At 51.3% G+C, this 16927-nt stretch overlaps 1 protein-coding gene across 2 annotated transcripts in view; it reads right to left on the bottom strand.

The window, feature by feature from the left end:
- Positions 1 to 6: 6 nt before the first annotated feature.
- Numb (NUMB endocytic adaptor protein) overlaps positions 7 to 16927 on the bottom strand; it is a 41195-nt gene continuing 24274 nt past the window's right edge. For both annotated transcript variants that reach the window (XM_078184633.1, XM_078184625.1), the window contains 8 exons: positions 6833 to 6997; positions 6572 to 6643; positions 6259 to 6477; positions 6000 to 6186; positions 5168 to 5425; positions 4258 to 4443; positions 3692 to 4182; positions 7 to 3050 (listed from right to left, as the gene is read on the bottom strand). In XM_078184633.1, coding sequence (XP_078040759.1) covers positions 2742 to 3050; positions 3692 to 4182; positions 4258 to 4443; positions 5168 to 5425; positions 6000 to 6186; positions 6259 to 6477; positions 6572 to 6643; positions 6833 to 6970 — 1860 coding nt within the window. In that variant the 5' untranslated portion in view covers positions 6971 to 6997 and the 3' untranslated portion in view covers positions 7 to 2741. The remainder of the gene's footprint in view (positions 3051 to 3691; positions 4183 to 4257; positions 4444 to 5167; positions 5426 to 5999; positions 6187 to 6258; positions 6478 to 6571; positions 6644 to 6832; positions 6998 to 16927) is intronic.

The following is a 16927-nucleotide window of genomic DNA, read 5'->3' as shown; positions in this document are numbered from 1 at the left end:
CACACCCTTACCGTACGCCGACACCCGTCTCCATCGATGAATTCGACACGAAAAGATCGATCGAACGCGAGCACGGAACGCAATGAAATATACGGGACCCGATTCGCGCTGGTGGGTAGTGATGGTGTCTACATAGTTCGGACAAGATCAAATGAATGTTCGTGTGTAAGCCAGTTTGTCCAACATTAGCTCCAGAGGCTTAACCTACGTTTACACTAAGGCACATGAAGCGAGACGTTTCTTCTGGAATAGAGGTCACGATAAAGTAACTGATTTCGTACAATTATTTACAAACGATAGTCGGATACATCGAATCGCGAAAAAACGACGTTCACCAGGGACAAGCTTGCTTGCGCGGTCGTCGTCCAGCACCCGGGTCCGAGCATTGTTACAATTCGAACGGTCTCGTATAGCGCGTCGCTGGTTCCCGTCTCCCTCGGAAAGAAGCTGCGCAAACATCTGTGCGAACTGAGAAATTGTTCGGCTGGCTACTGGAACGGTCCAAGAACGGAGTCGCGAGGCTTGCAAATATTTTTCACCAGGTAGCGTACGGTAAGGGCTCGACGGCCGATTTCGTTTCAACGCAAACTGAGAATGTACCGGTCAACTGAACGGTGAAAGCTTTGCGACGCGATATTAATCCCTAATTGAGTGCTACGCGGACGTGGAAAGCGCCCTCGAGTCCCTGGGAGCGAGAGCAGCGAGTCGCAGGACCTCGAAAGCCCTGGAAACAGCCGAGTCGCAAGATCTCGGGAAAGCCCGAAAAAGCTTATGGGATCCAGGCATCCTCGAACCACTCTCGGTCGAAGGGAATTTTAACAAGTGATATACACTATAACAATCGGTAACACAGTTTGTACTTGATGGAAGGAATATAGTGAGGTACCCGAGCCACGCAAAGCTGTCGCAACGAAAGGAGAGAATTTTTCGATCGAAGACACGGAACTCGAACTGCATAGCAATGAACTGCGCTGGTCGCGAAAGGCTGCGCTTTAATCGCCTATATTGATATGTATACACGAGGAAGTATCTAAAGCAGTTCAATCCTCGCTTCGAGTCTCGAGCGTGCGCAGCAGCGAACAAAACCGCACCGAATTAGATCGTTCGTTCGTACAATTAATTGAAACAAACTGCTGGCTACAGAAAATGTCTTCTCTATGTCAAGTTCTCAGGTCCACGGTGTGTCGCGTAGTCTCGAAGAGGTGTGCGCAGACCACGCGAGGAAAAGTGTTTCGGCGCCCCCCGGTTGTTTGATAGTCTTGGAAAAAGAAAACCTCGTTATATTCCATCGAGCAAATACACGCAAGAACGCTAACGTTTTCTTCTCGTACATCGTTGCCCTCGTTTCGGGTCTCGCGAGACAACTCTCCCGAGCGTCGTCTAAGTCCTCAGCGGAAGCACCTTGTTTGTGTCCTATTTGCGCGCGCAGGATATCGTCGAGCGAAACGTCGGCCCACGACGCGTCCGGTCGTGGGCCCAGCGATAAAGGCGACTCGCGATTTGATATTAGACAACAATAGCTTGGAACGTACTGACTTCTAACAACTTCGATATCTAATTCGCTTAAGTTTAACTAGGTGTAGTTTCATATTCTGCTGGCTAGGAAATCCGACGGGATCCGGTCGACCGGAGGTCCCGTGGTTCTAGGCGTGGTCACCCGGAGCAACAAATCCACAACAGCCGCCCGATTCCGTTGCCACGATTAAGTACTGGCCACGACTCGATGTCTATCACAGTCCTCCGCGACGAGCCCTGTATCTCTCTCTCTCTCTCTCTCTTTCTCTCTCGAATGGGCCCGTCGTCGGCCTTCGCTGGTCGTCTATCCGAAAGGTCTAGCTACCGCTCCCTGCGCCCCGATTAATTCCTAATGTTCGACGACGATCGGCGGAACGTTCGTTTCGCGTCTCCTCGCTAGAGTCACACACACGGCTGTTGGCCGCCTCAACAGGAAAATAGTTTTCTCGCCACGAAGCCGAAACTATGCTAAGTTTTGTATCTCTTATGGTTTACGCATTTTCTTTTCTTCCTCTTCTTCTTTATTTCTTTTTTTTTTGAGTTGATTTTATCGTTTTCGACGAAACAATGTGGTGCAGAGTAACTCTGGGTGCGTGTTTAATTTTGTGTGTTCATGCGGAACGACGGGTAACCGTTTTCTGGGTGTCTAAACTATTTAAATGTTAGTCGAGATCAGCGTGTCTCGCGGCTTATCAATTATCTCGTGATAGACATTTAGGTAATAGTATCGACGTCAGCGCGACGACAGGGTTCGTAGCCGGCGGCGAAACGGGATCGTCGTCGCGCTGCAAAGCGGTGACCAAAACGTGCATGGTCCCTCCGTCCTCCGTACACTCCTAGCGTTTTACATTGAAACCGAGGTCATCGAGGCTGTGTGCGTAATCTACTCGTCTAGAAGAATGTTTTACGGGTACGTGTTTTGTGCTTGGTTCGTCGTCCTCGTTCCTACTAACCGTCCTCTACCATCCCGTCGAGATCCGATGCGTCCCCTGCCCCCCCTCATTGTGCAGCTCGGCAATCTCTAGCTCGATCCCGGCGATCGATCTCGTACGATGGATCCCGCTCGATACGGACACCCTCAGGTGGGATCCTTCCTGCCTTGGTCGGGCTACCCTCGCGCTTAATACTCCAGGTTAGTCATGCGAGAGATCCGTACGCGAACGGGCGAGTCGCTACTATGTCCCCGAATGGAAGTACTTGGCGACGCTGTTGATCAACTCCTGACGCTACAATTGCACCTGGAACGCCTGCGTCGCGTTCGGCATGATGAAGGGGTTCGTGGCACTCGATTGTCGCAGGTTCCTCGCCGCGATCTCCGCCCACTCGGCGTCGAACGGGTCCGACGGTCCTGTTCTGCTGGTTTGGCTCATCGCCGCCGAGCCCAACGACAACGCTCTCGCGTGCAACGGCGGCGCTCGCCGAGGACTCGTTTGCCCTTGCGACGTGGACCGCGTGGTTGGCGGCACTGAACCCGTTATGCTACCCAGCCATTGCTCCGGCTTCGGCAAAGCCGACGTCGTCGATACTTGTTGGACCTGAAAACGTATGACATGGTTAATGATCTTGAAAGGCTTAAAGCCGTCTGCTCGTGGCACGCGAATCTGTGACGAGTTTTGTCGTGAAGAAGGTTCAGCTAAACTGTAATATTAGGCTTATTTATATCAAAATTTAGATTGAAAAGTATTTATAAAATAGTTGCTTTAAATGACCTCACGAAATTCTCATTTCCGAATTTTTAGATATTTTTAAGACACCCTGTATAGTAGATTATGCACGAAACCTTCACGACGAGTCTCACTCGTTATAATTCAGAGGATTAACCTTTTGCACTCAAAGCCAATATAATTGCAAATCTAACACAATTTTTCTAACTCTCTGTATTTCTATTTTCTGTGAAAAAATTCACTCTGTTCGTGTGAAATTGAATCTTGTGACTTATACAGAATTACAAATTTAATGATTTTAAATCTATACTTTGATAAAGTATATAGAAATTATTTTGGAACGTGGTGTAACAATTTCAGTGGTACCTCAGAGTGCAAAGGGTTAATAAACTTCAACTCATCCTCTTACATAACTATAACCTATCCACTAACAATAATTCATCCTACTCTTTTCTAGCATAATCGCCTAAAATCCGCATCCATTAATCCGCGATCCAGTCGCGTTTCCTTACCGCCGTTGTGGAAATCGGATTCGCCGCTGAGATCTGACTGGTCTGGCTGACGTCGCTGGTCAAACTGCCGGACGGAGCCGGGGAGGCGGAAGTGACGCTGGTGGTCGGAGACGTTGTCTTCGGGATCGGCGACCTGTTTACGGCCGGCGTCGACGTGTTCCCCAAAGACGATGTGGACGCTGTGCTAAATGCTGGACTAGCCGACGGCGGTGTGCCGAAGACGCCGACCGTGCTAGCTGCCGGTGTGTTCATCGCGCTCGGCGTCGCGGTGCTCGTTCTTGGAAGGACGGGGCTGAGGTTGGAAGTTTTGTTCAGGATCGGTGTTAACCTGTGGTTCAGAACCGGCGACGGCGCCTCCTGCCAGGTGGTCCCGACGTGGTTCAAGTTGCTGAGATCATCGTTCTTGTCGTTGTTATTGTTAATGTTGTTGTTGTTGTTCAGGCTCGGCTCGTTCTGTAACTTCATCTCGTCCAGGGAACTGCTGCTCGTTACTACGGCGGAACGTCATCGTTAGTGTCTCTGAAGTGTCGAGTATCGAACACGGAAATTTGTGGAAGTTCGCTTACCTGGCGGAGTGTTACTGGTAGAAGTGTTGATGAAGAGCTGTTTGGCGACGGAGCTGGCGGTGCTCTGGGTGGGAAGCGGCCCGAACTCGTCGATGTTCGTTAAAAGAGAAAGGCCCCGCGAGATCTGCTGACACATCGCCGAGACGCTGTCCTGGCCCCCGGGCGATATCTCCGGTATCGGACTGACTGTAAAAACATCGGCAACGTTATCGATCTGGTCGCATGGCGGCCTATGCTGACATCGCAAACATTAACTCGATCGCTATCTAAATGCGGTGCTCTGAACTGGTGCTCCAAAAACTACGTTTACATGCTATACACGACCACGTAAAATACGCGTGGAGGACGTCTAACGGAAACGTACAGCTAGAGAGACAGAGACTTCTAGACAGCAAACTTTGAGGGGAGGAGATAGACGTATCCAACAGAGAGAGAGAGAGGAGGAGGAGGAGGAGGAGGAGTCGTTTCGGACGGGAGGAATCTCGGGAAGCTACAAGGTCTAAACTACGTTGTCTCAAAGAGAATCGTGTGTCCTTCGGTTTCGTGTTTGTTCTATCGGTTCGCTTCATTCGACCGTTCAAACGAATACGATGTAATGAGAAACTATCGATCGCTACACCGCCGGATTTGATCTTAGACTAGCGTTTCTCGTTTTCTCATTGCAAGGGATATATGTATATACAATATATAATATATATATATATATCTAGATGTAAAACCGAAACGATCGTAGAACATTGACCATATGGGGGCAGGCAACATGGACACTTAACAGAATAGGGAATAATGACCTTCGTCATATCCTTCGAATTCTGTTGCAAAAACGGAGAGAAGCAGATTATTCGGTATCCAGTCTCAGTTCGAAAGTGCTAGGAGCTCTCCGAACGGAGTCGCTCGGGCGTTGTCTCACCTGGTGGCTTCAACGGGACGATGTGGGACATGGCTGACGGTAGCCGCGACAGGTCCGTCGGCTCGAGGCTGTGGCTACGCGCGCGTTCAAGGTTGCTAGGAAGATCGTTCACCCGCAAACTGAGCTGCCTTTTGAACGGAGAAGCTTGATTCAGTTGCGTGAAACCGCGGAAGGAACCTTGTCGTTCGAGCATCGACGGAGTGGCGTGCGGTCTCTCGATGGCGAAGGGGTTGTAGACTTGCTTCAACGGAGGTACGTCTACAACAGTCCACGGTTCAACGGCAATTAATCATTTAATATTTAACATTCGATCACAGCGGACGACGCTAAAATTGCTCGGTAATGCGGTCGTGGAGAAAAAACTCTTTTCTAATTGGACCAAACGAGTTGAGCTTCTTTTAATGCTGAATCTATCGTTTAGGTCTTAAACTCTGTCTTGAGAAATCGTCGGTTAAATTCATTCAATCAGGTTTACGTTATGATTAAAATGACGAAAAATTTGGGCAAATCTGATTTTATCGTTCGTGTAAAACAGTTAAATATTATTAAATATTAGGACTAAAATATAGTATACCAAAGCTATTGCAAAAATATTAGACTTTAATTATCTATAGTTGACAGAGCATAAGTTTGAGTAATTTTCTGTTATCTTAAAAATGTCCAGGTCATTTGGTCCAATTTTACAAAAGCTATTTCACATTGCGATATTTCCTATACACAATATGCTGCAAAGTGTCGCAAGGATTGAGAAGGTGAAGCCTCCGTGCCGTCGGTCGCACGCAAACTATAAAGTCGAATCAAGAAATCGTAATCAATTGCGAGAAGGACTGACCGACAGCCCTCTCGCGCGAGTCCTGCACCCGCTCGGTGAGGCTCGGTTGCCTGAAGCTTCCGCTCCTCGTGAAGGTCGAGGTCTTCGAATCGAACGTCATCGTGACACCGCACTCCTTGTCCCTTCTCTGCTTTCGTTCCAAACACGCGGCGAAGGCGCAGCCCACCGCGTGACTCAGACGTTCGCCCTGAAAAAAGGTGAAAACGTTAAAGTCATCCGATCGAAGCTGCTTCGCGGAAAAGAAGCTTGTCTTACTCACCGACTCCCTCAGCGCGAGGAAACCATGACACATCCACCGTCTCGTGGTGCCGTCCCGGCAAATGTAGCTGAATCCTTTCTCATGGTTTCGATCCGGCGCGCAAAACGAGACCTTCTCTATCGTCTGGTCGACGATCAGCCCTTTCGTCTCGTCCTCGACGACCCTCAGACCGTCCCCGGACACGTGCAGCACCGCGCGAACCGGCCTCCGTCTCGAATTCTGTGAGTTCATAAACGAGGGAAACGAATATAATAATCCCGGGAGCTCACCTCGACCCGTCGCATTAAATACTTTGCATATTCGTGTCACTTACTCTAAGTACTTTTAAAGCTTCCTCGCATACTTGCATGCCCCTCGACTCGAATACCTCTACACATCCCAGGTACTGCAACGATCAGATTTATTACGACCGATGATTTCGTAAGGAAGAACATTCGACGCGCCGGGACCCACCCCTATAATATCTTTCGATCGCATCATAGGTGGTCCCGGCGCGTTTCATTCCGCGCTGCCGAGTTTATTTAGCTCGGGGAGGGATTGCGTTATCGTTTAAATCCTGAAAGGACGTGGATACCTTAACGTGGAAGGCGCAAGTAGCCGAACGGACAGCCGTCTCGTCTGCTTGCCATTGGTGGGGTTTGCTCGATTCCGGCACGTGGGAATCTTTCCGCCGCCGAAAGCTGTCTCGAAAGCTCCGCCGTAGTCGATCCATTCTTTTCCCAGGCGACCTCTCCCGCTTCTGCGCAAACACAGATACAAAACATGATTATTCCCATGCCTATTTCCAGCTAAATCCAATCGAGAAAACAACACCGTTTCGTTTCGTTCGAACCGGGACGCAATATATTTTTTCATCCCGACGAAATTTCTCATCGAAATTTCCATTCGGGTCTCAACAGCTTTAAAGAACGGCGAACGACTTTTCTCTCGCCGTGGCGACCCTCGGAAATCCGAGCGCGACTTCTCCGACGGAGAATTTTTCTCCGGAGAAGGCCGTCGAAATCCTTCGAAGAATTCAGCCCGGAGGCTTTCAATTGTCGCAACGAGCAGCCCCTGGAAAGCAATTTCGTGAAACGACGCGCCGTCAAGGAGAAGATACGCCCCGCTCAGGTATCATCTCCCGGTCTCCGCTCGCGCGTTTGCCTGTTAAACGACCCCCTCGCGTGAAATCGCCGAGCCTCTGCGAAAGCTGCGAGCGTTCCCAGAGGACGAGCACTCTCCGTTCCAGGTTTCCCCGATGAGTCGTTAACAGTCAACCTTGAGAAAATAGCCGGCGAGAAAGAGAAGCCGGTGTCTGGCAACAACGGAACGGTGACGCCGAGTCGAGCCGTCGACTCGCAGTTTTACAAAAGCCTGTGATCGAATCTTGGCATCGGTTCCCAAAGAATCTTTTATATCGGGACCCTCCTCGGGCTCTCTCCCCTAGCACGGCTACCCTCCTGAATCGGCACCCCTAAGAACCGGCCGGCGGATCAAGAATCGAGGAAGCCCGTTGAGAAAGGCCCCCCTACCTCTCTCTCTCTCTCCCCCTCTCTCTCTCTCTCTCTCTCTCACTCGTTCGATCTCCATTACCGACGATTGCGCGTTGTTTGCAGTAATCGCTCGATTACCTCTTCGATGATCAACTTGTATCGAGAGTCGCATTGTTGTGCCGAGAGGCGGTGCATCGATGCCGAAGACGCTCGAGCTAGCGAAGTGTCGCCGTAATCGATTCGCGACGATTTATTAAACGAAGTGTAATGTTACCGGCGCGGCGTGCTTCCGTTCCGAAGTGCCGTGGAAACGGCCCACGGTAACGAAGAAGAATATCCGCTTACATAACTCCGTAAAATCCTGGCCGCGATAATGGTTACAGAAGCGGAGCATCGTCGCCGGGCGAAGATAAGGGGGGCGGCGGCCCTATCTCGCCCTTAAAATACGGAAACACGTTAGCCTAAGCTTACACGGTCCTCCCGCGTCAGATAAGGAATATCAACGAGATCATCTAAGCGTTTCCCGGGCATGGTGGACGCTGTAAATATCTCGGTGGCGGGGCACCCGTGTAACCGCGGCGCGCCTCGTATCAAAAGCGGGGTTAGGTCGATTCCCAAGGGAACGTTCTCTTTAATCCGCCTTTTTCATCGCCCCAACATCGCCCGGTCTAGATAAGTATCGACGCGATTCCCATTCAAATTCCGGCCGACCCGGATAATTGATCCCGTTAAGGTTTCTTCGGGCAGGTTCTCCGCCGCGAGACCAGCCGAGCGCCGATAACTTCTCGACGCACGAGCCGAGAAACGCAAATCTCGCTCGAATTTCGATTTTCTGCGGCCGCTTCGTATCAGCGACTGCAAACAGCATCAATCCCCCTGTAAATGTTGCGCGGGGCCACTCGGCGTTATTCGATCGCATCTGACGCGCGTTTCGCCGAACCGCATCCGAAGACCAAGCAAATATTGTCACGTACGCGCGCAACGATCCGCTTTTCCGAGGACGGGAGCTAGCTAGCTCGCACGCAAACAATAGGCCGCGCGCAGCTGTGTGTCCGCGAAACCGATGCGCTCCTCCGCTGTCAAAATAAAAACGGCCGGGGAGGGCGCGGCCTTTCTTCGCGTTTCGGTCGAGGAAGGAGCGGGGCCCCGCCAGTGGGTCTAATGGTTAAAACGTGCGAAAGTAAAGCACTCTCGACGCAATCCGATTATTCGGGCTATTTGCTTAGCGCCCGGTAATAGGCTTAGCAATGCGTTGAGCGCAGTTGCGACGCGGCGCGACTCTCAACAACTCGACTCTCTCAACTCGACTCAATTCGATTCGACCCGACCCGATCCCTATCGTCGCCCCGAAGAGATAACCGGCCCGTAGGAGTGTCCGTAAGTGGCCGTGCGCCGCGCCGTTCAATTACAGCTGTCATCTGCCACCGGATCGATCATGTTTCATAATTATGTTCTCGCGGGGCTTATTTTCACAGGGAGACCAGAGATCCGCCCCGCGCGGCCTGGAAACGTTTATTCGGCCGTTCGGTTCGAGTGGCTCTTTTTATTCACCGGTGGCCGAGTGGCGAAAAAAAAAAAAGAAAAAATCCCCGGGAGTAGAACCGAGAGCGAGTCGGTGAATCGACACTCGAGGAATGCTCTCTCACGGTAGTATCCCCGGCAAAGACTTACGACTTTCTTTCGATGCTGCTTCGGACGCGAGCCGAGCCCGAGAGCGCGGTGAGTCAGCTCGCAGGCACTCGGAAATTTTTCGAAACGTTACGAAACCTCGTCGACGACCTCGCGCGACGTATCACGGACTAAAATCCCCGTGATCCAATTTCCTGAATAACCGAAACTCCGAACGGCCGCGATTTATTCGAGCTCCGAACGCGGAGATACGCCGCCGGAGGGTCGTTCAACCGGCGCGGGGCCGCGGAGCGTCGCGTTTTCAAGGAGAACCGTGCCCGAGGCTCGCGTTTCCTTTAAAGTCGTCGTTCAATTAGGTCTCCTCCTCGTACGAGCCATGCTAATCATGCGATTTGATTGTAGGTCGCGAGCATCGTTATTCCGCGTCCCATTGTTACGACGTTCCCAGCGGGAAAGGTCAAATCAAAGTAACCGTACGGTCTCGCGATTGCGTCGCGAGCTAGCCCGATACGTATGGGGGAAAAATCCGGCGATCGGCATCGAGGCGGAACGATGAATCGTCGTCGCATTAGCAATTTAGATTGATTCTGGTCCCGGTACATAAATCGTGCAACGAATCTGTGCGCGCGTCTCCGGTTATTAAATCAGCTGGCTCCGGCCGGGACTTGTCGCGAATACGTTTAGGAAATTTTCGAGTCGCCAGGCGAAGCTTTTCCTATGCATAAATTTGCCCGGCCTTCCGTGATTGAATTACAACTTGGCGAGTGCATTTAAAATTCGATTAAAGAAAAAAATTGTCGAGTTTCGCCGCGTTCGCCGATACAGAAGCGCCGTTTAAGATAAAAAAAAAAAAGTAATATCGCGCCGGCCGGCGGGGAAGGGGCGGTCGACGGCTCGACGGGAGCCGCGGAGGCAATCGTTCGAAACTTTGTTGAACCGGGGATGGTCCGGTCTTCGAGAAAGCTTTCCGTTCTCCTAAGGGCGATTTTAATAACGCTCGTTCGACAGCGCGGGGAGCGCCGTGAACTCGACGACTCGCTAACAGCAGGAAATTGCGGCGCTAGATCGACCTGCCTACGTTTTGACATGCACGAACCGTCTGCATGCAGCACACGCACACACGCGTGCACACGCGTGCACGGACACATTGAAACGCGGCGCATTCTCCTCCGCCGCCATATTTCCTTTCACGGCTCAAGGTCGGAACGGCAGCGATTACTGTGCATGCACCGGGCACTCGGCTAAAACCGCCGCGAATGCAGATACGCGGCCTCGCCTACTTATCTACCAATTAATGGATTTTTACGCGGGATCATTACCAACGATCACTGTCACAATTCCACCGGCGGCCGACGCGGCTCCCGGGGCCGTCGTCGTTCGCATTCCGCGAGTCCTCGTTACAACTTCCAAGAAACTTAGTCACGAACTCCATTCGAAACTTTCGACAAAGTTGCGCGCCTCCCGTATTTGCCCGCGGTCCGCATCGATTCGAGCAACGCCGCGGAAATTGTACGCGGTCCCCGTTGTAAAATAATTTCAGTTTCCAACATTTTACCACGGGCGAATCACCCGGGCGACGGTACGGCGGTCCGTCGTTCTAATTTCAACGGGGCGAGAATGGCTGCGAAAGGAGGAGGAAGCCCGTCCATGGATCCTGCGCCAGTTAAAATAGAAACGAAGGGCGCGCCGAGAGGCAGTTCAGAATTCGCTTGCGTACACAGATTTTGGAGGCTTCAGTGGGCCAGGAGCGCCGAGAAACGCGCAACGAGTATGCAAAAATTATTCGTTCGACGGAAATGTATACGGAACGGATCGTGACATGTAGTTCCAAAGCGTTGCATTTCTATCCTAAAAGTGTAGAAAAAGATTTTCAGTGCACGATTTATTTACGGTAACGAAAATTCTATTCAATTCGTCCGCGGTTCTATGGAACTCCTCTTATCTTCGCAAAGAATGGTGTCTTAGGGCAAGCCGGGAAGTATTCAAGCCGAAATGGGATAAGATGTCTGGACTAGATTCGGCGGAAAACAAGTACGACCCCGGTTGGTTTTGGCACGGTCGAGGATTCTGTCCGCGAGGAATCAGTCGATCGTGGTTTTTGCTCGCGGACTGGAAGCCCGCACACGAATGCGAATTGTTGGAAGCGAGCGAGCCACGAGCGTAAAAGCAGCTTCCAAAGAAATCCGACAATGAGTGGCCGGGCCTGGCATCGCTCCCTTCGGGGTTACATGCCAATCGAAGCAACGAATCTCCCTGGTCCCTGACGAGGTGTCGTGACCTAAAAAGCCGGCCGGTGAAAGCCGGGTACACATTCACGCGCGGCACCTCTAACCGTTCGTCGACCGGAGACACTGGATTCTGTTCTCGTAGCTCTGATCGCGGACGCGGACCAACACTTTGATAGTGGCTCCTTTGTGTAGCCGGTCTGTGCCCCCACCCCTCCCACCTGTTCCCGTGTAACGCGACTACTCGGGATCCACCGAGGGAGATCTCGTGCGCGAACTAGGCGATCGTCGAATCCTGTCTCGGGCCGTGAAAGGTCTCAGGAGAAATTTCGTGGCGGAAACTGGAAACGAAATTCCGGGCGCTAGCAGCTTAAAGCGAAGAGAGGATGATCATCGGGTCGGGCGAGCGTACCCGTGTTCCAAGGGTACTCCGTCGATGTTGCACACGCACTCTCCCCGAACGAGAGTTTCCCACATCGCGCCGCTAATTACGCTAATTACATTTACGCACGGGGAATAATGTTCCTTTATGATCGGCCATTGTTCTTCCCCGCTAAAAGCAGACATTCAATCGCGTGATTAGCACGGTTACTTTCCAACCCGGCTACGGGACGAGACAAAGCTTTGCGAAACCACGGGATGTCTCGCTCGGAGCAGACATGGCCTGGGCTGCTAGGAGTCGGGAGCTAAGAGGCCACGCCCACTCGTTTGCTCCGAAACATTGCCACAAAAGGGAATCGTTTGGCAAGAATCGCGGCAGGTAATCTTGTGATTAGCGCGGGCAAAGATCTCGTTTAGTTTAATTTACTCAACGTAAACAGGACAAATGCCCTTTCAGCTTGTCTACAAAATTTCAACATTGTAATAATGACCGCAATAATAATAATAAAATAACAATACATGTAAGATTAAGAACAATATGATTAAAATATCCTGAACCAACCGTCCTAGCTTCTAATCACATCAGATTAGTTTTTAAATTTATTACAATCGTCAATAAAAACGTCAATATTAGTACAAGTATTAACAAAATTGAGAATCCTATTCAAAGGATCCTGCAAAAGCTAGCAAAGGTAATTAAAATTAATCAAATTGATAACGTCCAGCTTGTTTGTTTGACGAAAGCTTTGCGAGCTTTAATTATGGATTACTTGTTGGGACAGTGGCTTGGTTCGAGGAAGTCGGGAGCAACGAAGCCACGCCCATTGGTTAGCTTCGAAACATCGCTGTAAGGGAGAAGTTTGTTGAAAGTGGCGACACTTAATATCACGATTAGTGGGGATTACTTTGCAGCGTGGACATACAACGCGAGACAAAGCATCGCGAAATCCCGTGACGTTGTTTGGATCAGTCACGGTCGTGGATTACCCTCCGAGTGCTGCTCTGGTGTCCGGGGCGACGTAGCCACGCCCACTCGCCTCCTCCGAAACAGTGCATAAGATAGGTAGATGGAGAGAGGGAGCGAGAAGGAGAAAGGGAGAAAGAGAGAGAGTCGTCTGCTCGCGGAACAAAGAGTTACACCTGCCCTATCGGACGGCGAGTAGCGCAAACAGCCATGAAAACGCCGTAGACCCCATCGAGGGCCAGGCAACGACCGCAGCGCAAGTTCGCCGGCGAAGTTATCAAGTTGAGCAGCGTCGGGCGCGTTCCAGTGAAACAGAGTTGAATCGCGGTCGCCGAGAGAACGCAGCGAGGCGTTCGCGTTATTGTTCCGCGAACAACGCCGCGCATCGTAACGCGTACCTGCGTCTGCCTACGTGCAACACCTGTCTCGGTGAAAGGGATCGCGTACTAGCGCATGCAACCAGATATTTGTCGCTACGAGAGAGACCCGCTGCCATTTCAGGCAACGTGAAATATTCGTTCTCTCCCTCTCTCCCCCCCCTCTTCCCACCATGATGCGTCAGGAAAACTGAAAGTCAGTCGCGCGCTATTCATCCCGGCGATCTCTGTTCTCGTAATTGCGTTTTAATAGCGCCTCCGTACGAATATTCCCTCGGTTTTCCTCTTATTCGCCGAGAGACTATTGATTTTCCTGTCGGCTCCTACCTTGTCCTACTCCTCCTCGATGCCGAACAATTTTCGCACGACACCGCGGGCCGATCTAATACCACCGAACCACAGTGGCGTTTTATTCGAAGAAAACGATTGCGACCAGCGTAAAAACTCGTCGACCGACGGTCCGCAGAATTCTAAGACACCGTGTAGAAATCCGGATCCCTCTCCAGCGATATCAAGCGTGTACGGACATCGGCACCAGTTATCCTTGGAGTTCGATCCCCCGTTGCTTTCTCTGGGAGTGTGCGTGACCGTAAACGTACACGCTCTTGTTCACTCTGCCCTCCCTCCAATAGGATTTATGCGCGCCGCTCGCGTAATACGATTCGAACGTAATCACGGGAGCAGCGTCTTCGGGACTCGCGCAACTTCGACCGAGTTAAGTCCGATCCGCGCGCGACTGACGTAGCATCTCCATTGACAAATAATCGTGATTTGTCCCGCGGCGGCGAACGACACCGCTCCGCGCGCGGAACGCGTCGCGAGTGGATTATGTGCCCGAGATGATTCAGCCGAGCCCCGTGTTCCATAACCGTGCAATTATTTAAGATGCAGCGAACCCGGCGACTGGTTCTACAAGGACGCCGCCGCGAGGGGGTTGTGCCCGGATGCCGTGGCGTCTCTCGTCGATACGCGGCCGTACGGCTTCGACGTCCAAGGCGGCCGCCCGACGCGGTTCGACAGCGTCCCCGAGAACCTGGTTGCTTTCTCTCGAGTCCCCATAACGCTTTCTAGCGATCCCGCCGATCGTTTCGAACGTCATCGGACCTGTTACGACCGACGATCAACGAACGCCCTCGAGAGTAAAATCGACGTGGCTCGTGCAACCGGAATACGTCCATCTCCGACGAGTGCTCGATTTACTATCTTCGAGCGAGTTCGGAATAATTGATGCGGGATGGAGTTTCGACGGCAACCTGGATCGGCGAATTTTTGCCGTAGCTCGAAGCTCCCGATTCCAGATAAATTATTTCGCGGAAGAGCGGAAGCCGTGACTCTAAGTGACAGGAGAGCGCAGGTGATTCATATTCGTCGATGGAGTCGCTTAAGAAATGAGACCGTATTTACTCCCGGCCATCGCGCGGAGCCTTTGGTTCGAGCGTTCTCTAATGTTTTCGCCGCCGGTGCAGCTGAAACTTCATTTTGCTAAAAGGCAAGATGGAACGACGGGGGATATTAGTTTATGAAATTACACCGACGGAGCGGGAAGATTGCTCTGCTAACCGAATAGTCGTCGACCTAGTCGAACACAAATAAACGATCGTCTCCGTTCGAAACGGTCGCATCGAACGCCTCGATACGGCGTCGGCCGCGCGCGGCAAGAATGCCCCGACCTTGATAGATCGCTTCGAGCCGGCTCCTCCGATATTTCATCGATAAATGATAATTAACCAACTGCGACGCCTCGTTACGCAAACGAATAATTGGCGAGGTGTATCGCGGGGGCCTTGAACGCACAAAAAAAAAAACAAATGGGGGATCTCGTTAACCGTATTACGCGACACGTAACAGAAGCGGCGCATGCCGACGCTTGGTAATTATCGTAATCGGGAGCGTCGAAAGTTCCGTTTTACGTGCTTCTCTATCGCCTACGATGATTTCACAGTCGGCGGCCGCCTCGTGCGTCAGATTTCACCTTCGAGACAAAGATCGGTTATGCAAACCTGTCGATGGAGCACTAGGAATTCATTAGAAGCGTCCGCAAGAATTCTCGGATCGGGTCGGCCTGATTACAAGCAACGAGCGTGCACCGCTCATAGATATTCATGAAACTGCGCCGAAGAATGCGCCCTAACGTCCACCGATCGGAATCGATCGGGATGTTCGAACGGTTTCGTAAACTGCGGCGTAGTCTGCTACAATTTCTTAACCGGAATCCGACAGACGCTACCGTAAATATTATAGAAAGCATTGTTCCAAGCATGTACCTCTTCTTCCGTGTAAAAATTAATTCGCTTTATAAACGATACATTCTACCCGGCGATTGTAATAAATTCAACCGTCTATAGTCGCGGATTAAACACCTGTTCTATCGGAAGTTCGCCGTGACGGAACGGTAATTTCGAAACGATAACCAGAAACGAGATTGCACGGTTTCAGTGCCGGGGTTAAGCGGTGTTGATTCGCGGATGAAATCGCTATCGTTGTTGGAACGCCGATTAAGAAATCTTCATCCGCGGAATGATAAACTCTCGACAACGGTTAAACAAACCGGCGTCGGGTGACGCGTGCAAAAAAAAACCTTAGCGGAGCGAGCTAAGGTCGTCTATAGCAGCGTTGAATTATGAAGAGGTTCGGAATGTTTACGGGAACGAAAAGCACGAAACGCGGCGGGCGCGTTTCCGCTCGTGATAGCTCGGGGGAGCACCCGAGCGAATGGAAAATGAGTTGCGCGAGAAGAGATATGCACGGCGGAGAATAGAAAAAAGAAAGACCGTCCGCATAGTTTACCGTCGACCAGCCTTCGCCCGCAGTCTTTGTCGCGCGAACGAACGGTAGAACTCTTCTACCGGGCGTAACGCTCGTCGCGCAGCAGACCGAACAGACGCCAGTCGCAAACGACAATGTACATGCTGCGAAGCGATGCTAGATAAACATATTCAAGCCGACGCCGACGCCGCACAGCTCGCCCATTCGTTATCGGGCAAATGGCGGCAGAAATATGGGCGAGCATGGACGAAAACTCGAGTGGCTTTCGAAACACGCGCGCGACGACGACGACGACGACGACGACGACGACGACGAGGAGAAGAGACGCGACCTTCGTCCCGACCTCTGCAGGACCAGTTTCGATCCAACCAACGAAAATACCAATCCGCCCACGACCAGTAGAATTATCTCGTGGACGCTATTAAGTCTCGTCGCTTTTGCATCGCTGCGTAGAAATTCCTTTGCGAAAATCATGCTGACCCCTATTGTGCTTGTATGTAGAACGAAAAATCGATGAGCGACGCCGGTCGCGATTGCACAATGTTTCTACTCCTCTGCAACTCGCAACCAATTTCGATAATCCCCCCCGGTACCTGTTAGACGAGCACAGGTGGGCGCACGGTACTTGCGAAACAGTCTTCCCGAGTTTTCCACTTTAGTTAGTTACCGTAGTTTTAACGATGCGCTTTATCCGCCGCGCATTGATTTCTTATTAAAATAGTGTCCGATATAGACACTATTGTTATTGAAAATTATGTACATGTTTAATAAATTATTCATTGGCCAATAAACTAATTCGCATCGCAAGGAACGGTTAAACGTAACGACTCTTTCATAAATTCTCTCGTACATTGG

The sequence above is a fragment of the Augochlora pura genome, chromosome 1 (genome assembly GCF_028453695.1).
Source record: "Augochlora pura isolate Apur16 chromosome 1, APUR_v2.2.1, whole genome shotgun sequence".
NCBI classification, from domain to species: domain Eukaryota; kingdom Metazoa; phylum Arthropoda; class Insecta; order Hymenoptera; family Halictidae; genus Augochlora; species Augochlora pura.
This window is presented reverse-complemented; position numbering and strand designations above follow the sequence as displayed.